The 12,696-nt window shown below is 39.6% G+C and overlaps 1 protein-coding gene across 3 annotated transcripts in view; it reads left to right on the forward strand.

The window, feature by feature from the left end:
* Positions 1-1,111: 1,111 nt before the first annotated feature.
* The window catches only part of CCDC15 (coiled-coil domain containing 15), a gene marked incomplete at its 5' end in the record, with an annotated part of 496,241 nt that continues 484,656 nt past the window's right edge, over positions 1,112-12,696 (forward strand). For all 3 annotated transcript variants that reach the window (XM_044081199.1, XM_044081200.1, XM_044081201.1), the window contains 2 exon segments: positions 1,112-1,261; positions 10,997-11,206. In XM_044081199.1, the coding sequence (XP_043937134.1) occupies positions 1,112-1,261; positions 10,997-11,206 (360 nt within the window).

The following is a 12,696-nucleotide window of genomic DNA, read 5'->3' on the forward strand; positions in this document are numbered from 1 at the left end:
ACCCTCCCCCACCTAGTTCCCCTACTACACTAGTCATTACTTGAATTTGGGTCATCTGGCTTATAATTTGGGGGTATCCCACTGAATTATGCAGACAAACCAGTGAAAAAAAGTTGAGCTCGAGTGGTCTGATGCTCAGTTTTAAAGGAACTAATATGTTTAGCCTTGAAGAGAGTGTGTTGCTGCTGCTAGTTAATTACTTGTCATTTTGGTACTGCCCAAAAAACTGTGCTTTAACTAACTGTGTGTGCACCTTATATCAGAAGGAATAAATATATGCTTTTGGTAGAGTCCATTGGAACATGACTAATGATGCACCAACTACACTTGGAGGTCTCTGAGTACTTATGGAAGGGTAGCCAATTACCTTTGAGTAATTTTGGAGGGGTAGTTACTTACCTGTGCGTACTTATGGAGGGGTAGCCACTTACAGAGTCAGGAGTCAGACTGGAAAGTGGAAGAGACTTGGTTATACCTTTTGTAGGGTACATGGGCAAGTTTGGCATTCTTAAAAATAAGCATAAAGAATAAGAGCAGAACCTATGTAGCTAGTTGGAGAGAGGACATCAATCAGTGGTGTGTGAGGAACCATATTGGCATTCATTTGATTGATTTTGGAAAAGCACACAATGGGAAAGTCTGCTTTGTATTGTGATCCATCATTTTAATAAAGTATTTTTTTTCAGTACCATACCTTAAAGTTTCATAAAGGTTAGCCAGCTTTATTGCATGGAGAGGTAGAGCCCTGATTGAGTGATCCAAGCTGGTTGAACTCAGTGGCTTTGGGTGCTGGAGGTGATGGCTAGAGAGAGGTACAAATAGTGAGGCAGAACCTGTTCCCCTGTATGTGTGAAAAGGATCAGGGGCCGCCTGACTGGAATCTGGAGACAGAGGCACATCAGAGGAACTTTACCCTCAAGGAGGCATGACTTTTGGGTGGGGTGGGAGGCTTTTGTGGAAGTGGGCCTCGCGCCTGGCTGAATCGGTGAGCGAATGATTTAATGGCCAAGAGGGAGTGCTCGATGTAAAAGTTGTATTTTAGGCATTGTTTTCTTTTAGTAGTGGTAATACTTTTCATTTATTTTTCCCTTGTATATTTATTTACTTACAGGTTTCTGCACCAGCTGTGGAGCAGACACTGAAAGAACTCCAGAGAGAGAAGTGGGAAAACCTCAGACGGTTTCAGGAAAAGGTGCGATGGAGATTGAACCAGCAGGCCTATAGCAAAAAGCACCACCAGCTCCAAAAATCATTTGAAGCGGTAAGATGTGTTATAGTGCTGTGCTCTGTGTTTGAGATGCTAAAATATTGCATTGTGCATCATATATTCTATTTATTTAGGTCTAGACCTTAAAATTAATGAAAGGCGATCAGAACTGATGTTTAACAGGCCAAATATGATGCATGCTTAGAGTGCTTTCAGAATATCTTTTTGTTATAGATAAATATGTTGTGGTGTTGCAACGTCCATATGACACTTCCATCTTTGCATCTGAGGTGAGAATGTGTGTACCTTAGTTACACTCTGTAAGCTATATGACAAGTAGGTTAGATTGCACTATTGCTGCCATTGTCATCTAGGTTAGATTGCATTCCTGCTGCCATTGATCATTATAGATGGACTCCTGACTGATGGGCATTTGTGGTTCTCATAAATGAAATTACTGTCAGTTTAATGGTTTATGACATCTGTGAATCATCCTGATTTTAAAGTGTAAAAGACCTGTGCAAGGTAGTCAGATTTAGGGTGAGATATGTACCTGTTGGAGAATCATTTGTCACTTTGTCTGTTAGCTTTCAGCATATGTCAATTGCTTCCTTAATCTGTAAATAAGACTGTCACTAGCGAAACTCTAACCTACTGTTTAAATCCTTGTACCTGATGTGAAGTATTGTACGTAACTCTCCTGTACTTCAACTGTTTTTAGCTTCCATAAGTAATATTCTTTTTATTGCTACTTTATATCTAGAATGAAAAAATATCTTTTTTATTGTTTATTAATCCTTTACTTACCTTGTAACAATATTTTTATACTTTGTATATCTGTGTGGTGCTTTTCTCCCCGGGCCTCTACTGAAAATGGAAATATGTCCAGCTAGACTAGCCCGGTCAACAAATGTAAAATAAATAAATAAATAAATTTAAACCTGTCACCAAGAGCCTAAAACTGTTTTCTTCTTCATTGCCTTGACAATCACACAGCCACATCTGATAAACATTAGCTTAAGTGCTATTGGCCGCATGTTGTGGGACCTGACCTCCCCTCACCACAACTCGTTGCTTCCATTTTATACGTTATTTTGTGGTAAGCAAAGGTATGCTTTTAATGGGACTTACAAGTCTGTTTGTTTTCTCTTGTGTTAACTGAGATGAGTGTGTTTGAGTAAAAGCTCAATGTGTGCTTTATTTTTTATATGCACTGTAATGTAAGAGAAGAGAGATGAATCTTGGTTTCTTTTAGACAAATGCCTTTTAAACAAGTACAGAGGTGTTTAACTGCTTGTTCCTACAAACTTTCTTTTTCAACGCATTGCTTTTATTACCTTATATATCCTACTTTAATGTTATGCAGACAAAAGATCTAGCCAGATATTCATCAAGATGTGCTTTTTTTATAGGATTATTTGAGGGTTTGTCAACATTTGTTTTGAAGGGTAGTAGTAAATAGTAGGCTAGCTGCCCTTTGGGGCCATTTTAAGCCTAGTCAAATTCCCTTAGGTGTGAATCAAAAACTATACCTTGTGTATGTGAGGTAGTACCTTAATCAGTATACCAACCTCTAACTCCAAGGAATCAAACCCTGGATCCTGTGTCTGTGAGGTCAACATCTTAAATATTATGCCAACCCCCAACCCCAAGAACAAAAACTTTGTAGCTTGAATTTATGAGGTAAAGGCCTTAACCATTGTATCAGCCCCTCCCCTTTATTGTTTTTAAACAAGTATTTTTATTGCTTTTTTTAAATAATAGTTTTGTGTACAGCTCCCCCTTCCCCCATTGACCATCAAGTCCTTTACTTTTTATAAGTTTATTTATATCTTCTGTGGGTTCTTAGGTAAGTACTAGAGCAGCTACCCTTGTGGGACATTTTAATCCTAGCCAAGCTACCCTTGTGGGACATTTTAATCCTAGCCAATGTCCCACGAAGGTGAGAATTAAATCCAGTACCTGTGTCTGTGAGGAGCACACCTTAACCATCATGCCAACCTCTTATGCTGGGGATGTGTTGTTTTTGCATGGTAATAAATCGGTCTGTTACATGTCTCACTTTCTGCCAGCTGCTGAAATCCATATATATTACCCTGATGTTTGTTGTACCAGTGCCTTAAGGTTTTTGTGGGCTTTAGGGCCAAGGGACAGGTGATGTCAATTGGCATGCCCAAGTCTTCCTGTTTTCAGACAATGATCCCATGTGTGGTCCTGGAAAGTCTGAGACATAGTTTATATTCTGTTATTCCCTGGAACAGCTGTGAGGGCCAAAATATTAATTTTGTTGTAATGCAGTTTGCATGTTTAGTAATAGATGCTGAAAATTATTCTCTTGATTGTGAGTGCCTCACTTACTCATACTGACTAAGGTTGGGATTCTTTGTAATTATTTTTGTACATTCAGTATCAGATGATGAGAACTTGTCATGATTGTGAGTGTTTTACTGACATACTGTCTGAGGGTTTGGTTCTTTGCGTTTTTGTTGTGGAGGAGAGAGACTGAGATTTTCAGCTAATTTTTTTGTGAAAATTGTTAATCTTAGTGCCATGCATAAAACTCATAATAAACTTTAATCCTCTTCATTCTCCATTGTAAGAAAAATGCACCAATTTTCTAATTTATTTATTTTACTTAACAGAAAAAAACTCTTTGTCTCTAAATACGCATTGATAGAAATGGGAGGCAAGACTGTGTAAAACAAAGATTTGTTCAGTTCTCTAAAAATCTAAAATATTATCCCACTTTGTTTTGCAGATTCAGATAAAGCAAATGGATAACTTTTAAACCAGGGTTCCCTCTTCTGCTTCCTCAGGCTTACATGGTGTCTCTAGATCTCAAGGATACTTATCTCTATATTCCAATTGATCCTCTTTTCAGGAGGTTTTTACATTTCTCTGCTTCCTAGCATTTGCAGTTTTCTGCTTTTGCCCTTTGGCCTTTCTCCTGCCCCAAGTGTATTCACCAAATTCCTCTCTCTTGTGATTGCTTTTTAAGGGATTCATAGGATCCAAGTCTTTCGTTACTTGGATAACCTATTTCAGACATGCTCTCCAGAGATCCTAATACAAAATCATTCTGCCATTTCTCTTCCCGAAAGCTTGAGGTTCAAAATAAACTTCAAAAAGTCTTTACTGACGCCTTCTCAACATCATGTTTTTTTCTGGGGTGCAGGATTTAGACTGTGCATATGCTGGCATCCCTGCCTCCTCCCAAGGCCTTAACAATCATTTCCTTCTTTCAAATACTTTGACTTCAAGAACAGCCAGGAATTTCTGAGAGCGCTGGGGTTCATGGCATTCACCATCCCAATGTTTCCTCTGGCCAAACTCCATATGAGAAAGTTTCAGTGGTTCCTGAAGTCAGTTTGGCTTCAACATGCACATCCTCTAGAATTTATAGCTCTTCTTCTGCCTTGCCTTAAGAAAGAACTTCACTGGTGGATTCAGCAGTCCTGTCTATATCCAGGACTCTCCTTTTATCCCCCCTCTTCCCTCTCAGGATCTCTTCACAGACACGCCTCAGATGTTGGATGGGGAGCAGCTTTTGGCTCCCTGAAGGTTCAGGGGTGTGCTTACCTGTTGATCAGAAAAGAGTGTATCAGTGTCAAAGAGATGAAAGCTCTTCTGTTGGCACGTTAGACTTTTCATCCTCTCTTCTTCCCAGGACCTCTAAAGGTGTTTATAGACAATACCACAGTGATGTGGTATGTCAACAAACAAGGTGGAATAAGATCTTTCTTCTTTGCCAGTTATCACTCTGTGACTTTACTGTCCCGTATCAAGTGACTCTTTAGGCAATTTATATTCCTTCAGGTGAAAATACTGGCAGACACTCTGATCAGCTCCGTAACTAAATCCCATGAATGGATGCTTCACAGGGATATGTTTCTGGATATTGCCCACCAGTGGGGTACTCCTGAAATAGATCTTTTGCCTCTCCTCTGATCAAACAACTTCCTCTTTTTTATGCTAGAGTCCAAAGTCCTCTGGTCTGGAAGGTGGATGCCCTACCTTTTTCTTGGAAGGGGATGTTTCTTTTTGCTTTCCCTCCCCTTCCTGTCATCCCAAAAGTCCTGATCAAAATTCACCAGGATGCTCTGAAAGTCTTGACAACTCCCTTTTGGCCAAGATAAAATTGCTTCCCTCTTCTGCATTTACTGAGGGCAATCATTGCAAGTTACCTTACAAGGTGAACCTGTTCACACAGGAGAAGGGATCTCTCAGCCATTCCCACCTGTCCACTGTTCAGCTGACACTGTGGATGGTAGTATTTTGAATCCACATAGACTCCTTTTTTTCTGAAGACATGCTTAGGGCCCTACAGAAGGCCTGGAAACCCAGTACTAGGAAATCCTCCTTATCCAGATGGAAGAGGATTTCTGTTTGGTGTCTTTCTCGTAACCTGGATCCACTTTCTGTGGATGTTCCTTTGGTTCTTTATCTGCTTTGGTTCTTTCTTATCTGTGTGAATTGCTCATTACTAGGTTGACTTATTCTTCTGTTAAGGTCCACTTATCAGCTATCATTACTTATCTGTCTTTATTTCTTCTTTAGCTTCTAGATTTGAAGCTAAACAATTCTTTAAAGGCGTCCTTCATATTCGGCCTCCTAGGAAGCCTGCTCCTCCTCCCTGGGATTTAATTTTGTTTTGGAGAAATTGACTGGCTCCTTTTGAGCCTGCAGCTTCAGCTTCCTTGCAACATTGCTCTTGGAAGATTGCACTTTTGTTAGCCCTTGCTTCTGCCATGTTGGTGTCTGAGCTTCAAACCCTTATGGCTTGTCCTCCTTTTTTGGTGTTTCATAAGGAGAGGGTGTCCATGCTTACTAATCCTTATTTTATGCTCAAGGTGGAGAATGAGTTGTCCCTTAATCAGTCTGTTCATTTGCCCACTGTTTTCCCTTCTCCACAATCTGCTTGTGAGAAAGTACTGCACACACTGGATTTGCATAGATAGCTCGGATTTTATTTGGATAAGACTAAGACTATTAGGAAATCTGATCAGCTGTTTGTTTCCTTTAATCCTAGGTCCTTAGGATTAGATGTATCCAAGCAAACAGTTTCTTCTTGGATGTCTAAAGCTATTTATTTTTGTTATTACTGTGGCTTCTTCTGGTGCTTTTTTCAAGGGTTGGATAGTAACTGTATTCTTGAGACCGCTATCTGGACTTCTGTGCATACATTTACCAAGCACTACAAGTTGGGTGGAATCTCCAGAGTTAGAGCAGGTTTTGCAAGGGCCATCCGTCATAGCTTGCTAGAGGGCTCTGCTGATCCTTCCTCCTCCCAAGTTTCTTCCTGAGCTTTGGCAGTCTCCCATTTCACTGGTACAGTATTCATAACATTAGGAAAAACATAGTACAGATGTGTAAAATCTTATAATGGTAGATGTCATTTTCTTCACTGTTGCAAGATTCATTCCCTCCCTCCTACCCCTGGTCCATTTGTCTTCTGGATGTAATGGTTACCTCTTTTTTTTTTGGCATTCCTACTGGGGCTCTCAGTTCTGTGGATGGTATGTCTGGACATTACCTTTATGCCCTATGCTATGCAATGAGCATACGTGTGACATACTGCATACCTTAAAGCAACCTAAGGCTATGATATGCTGGCAGGATGTCGGGCCACCCTTGGCAGAGGATCCCTAATGTTATGAATACTACAACAATGAAGAGGACATCTACCGTTATAGTAAGATTGTACACAATTGTAATTTTTTGCATTGGCTACAAAATTTCTTTTGTAAAGGAAATGTAGGTTTAGAAGAACTGGATCCCTAAGGAGATGGTAAGCTAGGCACAGTTCTCTCCTCAGCAGCTTGTACAAATGACTCCAGTCTTGTATACCAAGTAATGTTTTTGTAACTAGAGATACTAGAGATCCGTTTTGTTTTGTTTTTTTAAACTGGCTTGACTGTAAACGTGCTGAAGGGTGCATTATATTCTGTAATAGATTTAACTAGGGCAAAATATAGGGAAACAATGACTTGCTCGGATTTAGGAAAATAAATCTTTGGAAATTAAGACATTTTTCTACATTCCTTAACTAAATGTAATTGTCATGTGATAGAGGGGAGCTATCAGATGCCCAGATCTTTGATCACTGAATTGTATTCTAATGGGATGTCTTCAATGCAGTAGGATGCAAAGTGTTTCTCCTTCCCAAAGAGGATAATGCTGCATTTCTTGGCATTTAGTGTAAACCATTTTATAAGCACCAGCAATCGACTTTTGTTAGTTCTTTTTGTAGGGTGTATGTATCCAAGGTTGATTTGACAACCATGTCCAATTTGCAGTCATCAGCAAACTCTTTTAAACAGAGAGACCTGTTATCATTTTGGAGGTTCAAAAAGTAGATGACAAGCAGGAGGAGGCCCAGTAGGGATCCATGGAGACACCATCGGTCACTTATTTTGTCTGAGGAGGCATCACCCACTTGGACAATGTGTATTCTATCCTTAAACACGTTGGCTATCCAGCTTAGCCATGCAGGGATTTGTGTTTAAGGCCATTGAGTTATAAACGGTTCCATCATGTGGTACCTCATTCTTAAAAACATTTTTATTTTTAACAAACAAAACATAACACACAATCACAACTATAGAGCTATGTTTAAGAAAATGCTTTCACCTGAGTTTCATTAGTCCATCTAATAGAGTGGTTTACACTTTAATTGTTTGAAAATGCCCGTTTTTACCAGACTTCATTTGCTTGTTTTGTAACACATGTAATATGAAACTGTGTGTCTGTCTTTGTGGTGCTCATATTCTTAGGAGCTAATTATGAAAGCTTTATTACAGAACTTTTCAGTCTGACTTGACTTTATTAATGCTTCTGCCACATGTAATATGAGAAGTTGGGGCCACTTTTCTGGAGCTCACGTCTTCTGAAATACATTATGAAAGACTAATCTGCTTTTGTATGGTAACTACAGTGCCTCATTGTTAGAGACTCATATACATGGTTGATGTGGCCAGTCCCCATTCGTCTTGATGACGGTAGACTTTCTATATGCAGGGGCATTAGTAACTTAGAGCAACACTAAGTGACTCCCATTTTTTGAACAATACATTCATAGATATAGCAAGTAATACTAAATAAGATCAACAGACCCAAATGTTGATGTCACAAATGTCAGCAATAATATTGATAGTGTTGATATTGACATATCAATAACTTTAGAACTTCATATTCAAAGGTACTTCAGTGCAATCAGAAAACGTATACTAGACCAATACCAGAATTTGGCTAGGTGCTATACAGCAGTAGATCTAAATGTATTTCAGCCTACTTCATAGGGTTACAGATTATTAAGGGGGATTTAATAATGATATGTAAATGCTTGCACAATGACATTATGGCTGCCAGTTTGGGCATTAAAGTTATTAAACACAACTTTTCTACAAGAAACAATAACTTGACTGTTAGACTGTCTACTATTAATCCTCTATGACTTCTGTATTCAAGTGGAAAAATTGTGTGCCAGCAATATTCAAATGACTGCAGCCATCTGCGTACTATTAAAGCTATATACTCGCATGTGATGCTGGTAACATTTGGATGAGTCTACCTCGGAGGTTGTAGCGAAGTTAAGATCTCTGTGTCATAGCACCAGGGATTGGGTTTTAGTTTTGACTAGTGTTGGTGTAGTTTGCTTGTTCTTTTCATGTCCGCAGCTGTTTTCTTATGCTGCTGCAGTTTCCTCACAGTTTTAAAAATGCTGGTTATTCAGCTACTTTGAATTCTGTATGTACTTGCCTGGTTTACAAATGAATAGATTAAAAACTAACAGAAGAGGCTGTGCTTTTTCCAGCTGACTTTTACATGGGGCACAATCTGTTGACGGTGTAATGAATGGCTGCTTTCAGGCCCTGTTCAATGCCTAGTGGAGAATGTGTTCTGCATTACCTCATTTGCCAATGGATTTTGAGTCACCATTGTCTCCTTTTGATTATGCTAACATCCCTATAGTTTTTGAAACATTCAAGAGTTTCCTGACAACTTTACATACACAGCCTCCCAATTCATTCAAATGATGTATGGTACTCAAGCCAAAGCCAGCCTGTCAGCCATCATCATTTTCCCAGCTAACCAGTGATACTTAAGAAGTGAGCTTGGATAAATAGCAGGGTTTTGTATAATTATCAGTTGCATGCCATTTAGTCTTACTTGTTCAGTTTATTGCTTTAGAAAGTGAAGGAGGTATGGAGATCTCAGCAGCTGGTTCATTATTGCATATAGTGCCAGTAGGTGCTAATAGGGTTTGCATCGGCTCTCTACCATCATAGCTTGGCCCCATAACTCTCATCCTCCTCCTTCTGCCATATGGCAGTTGATTATTTTGCTGTGTCCTGTATGATGTCTTTGAGGTCTGAATATTTTTTTGAGGAAATAACTTACCCTAAGTGCCAGATTTGTGAGCTGTAGCAAATCAACATTTGTTGAATCTGTTTTGGAAGTAATCCTTCTGTTTCTGTAAGTTTGCTTAGGTTTGATAAGGATGGTAATGGATTTAAATGTACCACAGATGATTTGTCAGTTTTAAAATTAAATGAAATTAACTTTGTATTATCAAGTTTGTGGAATTTTTAGCAGTGATGAAGAGCTAGTCATAAAGATGAGAGTTCTTCAGAAGAGTTTTTATGGATATTCTGATGTCTCACAAAACAACTGACTGGACAGTTTAACATGGTGAAAGTATGTGGTTTTCCTAGACAGCATATATTGCTAAGGAGGGCAGTTACTGTAGCATTGCCTTGCAATACCAGCTTCTGCCATAGCTTGTTAATTTGTCTGCGATAACCTGGCCTGTAGTGAGATTGGCATGCCTTTCTCCCTGTAAAATAGGAATTAGAATCCAGACTTCCCCACCTCACTGAGAATGATTCTTGGTACAACAGCTTTAGCCCTGTCTTTGTTGTGGAGGCTGACTTTTCCCATCATAATGTGTCGCTTAAGATACCAGCTTTACTCCTGCCTCATGTTTGGAAGTTGTGTGGTAGTACTTGGCTTGAGAACGACACTATCACTTTGTGTTAATTTTTTCACCTGACAGCATTACTAGGACTGCTGCTCTGATGTTCCTTTATTGATAGTATTGAGTCGTTCACTTCTGTGTTGCCACTCCTGTTTCTTTCATTCTGTTTCCTAGAAGTGTGTGCTTAGATGAAGGGTGTTAGCAGAAGCAGGCTAGTGGTCCACTGAGGCTATCTAGTTGTGCATTTCATCCCTTTGCATGTACTTTATCCATTCATATTTGCTTCCTGCTTCTTTTTTTACTATATTGAATTCTTCCACCTTCCTTTGTTGCACCGTCAGTCCAGTAACACTTCCCAAAGCATGTCCAGAGTTGGTTCATGAATTCTGTTACACCCATGTATATCAAGTAGAGTTCATCATTAGCACTCTTCAAAAAAAATCTTGATGAGTGGATGGGAAATAGTAAATTCACCCCGGGGATCGCTTCTGTGGCTCTGTTCGACAGGGGCACAGGAAGATAACTTTCTTGGGTGGCAGAAGCCAGGGAACCTTGTTGGCTAGGCTTACATAGGCCCTTGGGCCGATAGCCTAGTACCTACTTATGAACCTGTGAACCTATAAATGTATACTGTCCCTAGGAATATAATGTATGGGGCAAACTCAGACGTTCAGAAGCTTTTTGAAAGATTACAGGGCTAGCTGTGTCATCGATGAGTCTTGCACATGTTGGCATAAAGTCACAGGCACTGTACATAGCCACTTTTCTTTATGTATTGGAGGTAAACACAGGATGTTTTTCCATGATTGTAGGTTGAAAAGGAAGGGCGAGTCATGAAGCAGGCTTCTGAGGCTGCACAGCATCTCACTCCCAAGAGGAACACTTGTGTGTTTCGTAGTTTCGAAGAGCTTGCCATTAGGAGCCCAGGATCCCGCTTGGTTTCTGCCCAGGGCGTCTGGCACAATGAAAAGGAGGATGAAGATGAAATAAAATCGGAGGTATTCCAGCAACAAGCTAAGAAGGTAGGTGACCAAGTATGCAAAGTTAAGTGTTTGTTTACTTAATCTACTCATGTCTGCTACAATTTGATGGTTTTAAGTAGCCATGAAAACTGCACTGTGGTGTAAGACTTTGGGATATGTGTAAGAGGGGATGGTTTTTGCTTGTTATTTTTTTCAAATAATTTATTAAGGTTTGTTAACTGGGGAGATAGACTGATTCATAGTGGGCCTATTTCAGTTACAGCCCAGGAATTCCAGTAGAATTTAGAAAAGATAGTACAGAAGTAGAGCAGAGAAAGCAAAATTACAAGTTTACTGTTTAACTTCATACAGTTCTACTCTAAATATAAACAGAGTTTCAAAGTCTTAAGGTGAAGATGAAGCTATAGCACCCACGATAAGATACTTTACTATACTTCCCCAATTTAAGAAAAAACTTCAAACTTCACATCCCAGAAGTAGCAGAAGGCCACTGCCTTTCCAAACATAACATAACCTAGTATAACATGTTATGTCAGTGCTGGAGCTCAGACCACCTGACGTTTATCTAACTGCCTAAATCCAAAGCTTCATTACTGCTACTGTTCCAGTCTTTGCTTTTTACTCCCCTCTGCTCTCCTCTCCTCCTCCTTTCCATCCTGTCAGCCCAGTTCTTAGCACACTCCCTTTACAGAAACATAGTCACTAACAGTGTACACTTTTAAGCTGGCTCCTTGCTTTCTCTTCTCCTTTACACAGGTGCACTGTGTGCACAAGTTAGTAGTGGTGGTGGTACACTATGCACATGTACAGAGCTGCAGAATGTAAGCTGCTGTTGCAAAAGTAGTGTTGTGTAGTATGTACACAGTAGCACTTGTGGTACATATGCTTAGGTGGGGTTTTGTTACTGGGAGAATTAGTGAAGCATGTGCGGGTGGTTTCTCTGCAGTGACAATGTATTGTGTGTGTGAGTACATACACTGCACATGTGTGAACAGGTGTACACTGCTCTTGGCATATTTTGTTTTCTTGTTGTGTTAAACAGGTTTATTTAAGATGGATTATCGCTGTGGAGGAAGCATGTGTATGTATTTTTTGCTATTTCATTGCTGACATATTGACTGTTTCTATAGCCCATCTAACTCCGGTAGCCTTTGGAGTGTTGTGTGTAGTTACAACTTCAGATGGCTGTAAAATCCTATTGGAGCCGATAGTTGTGAAGCACTTTGAAGAACAAGATTCATCTCATATAATCAGTGCCCAAGCATGCGTGCACACAGACAATCGCATGCCAATGCCCATGCACACATACAGCACACAGTACTTTGCTCATGGGCATGTTTAACACTCATGTATGTGTGTGTGTCTGTGTATGTATATATATGTACATATGTATATGTGTGTATATAATATGCGAGTGTGTGTGTGTGTGTGTGTGTGTGTGTGTGTGTGCGTGATGACATGTATATATATATATATATATATATATATATATGTGTGTGTGTGTGTGTGTGTATATATATATATATTTT

Source organism: Protopterus annectens, chromosome 8.part0, assembly GCF_019279795.1.
Source record: "Protopterus annectens isolate FY-2018-M chromosome 8.part0, PAN1.0, whole genome shotgun sequence".
NCBI lineage: Eukaryota > Metazoa > Chordata > Ceratodontiformes > Protopteridae > Protopterus > Protopterus annectens.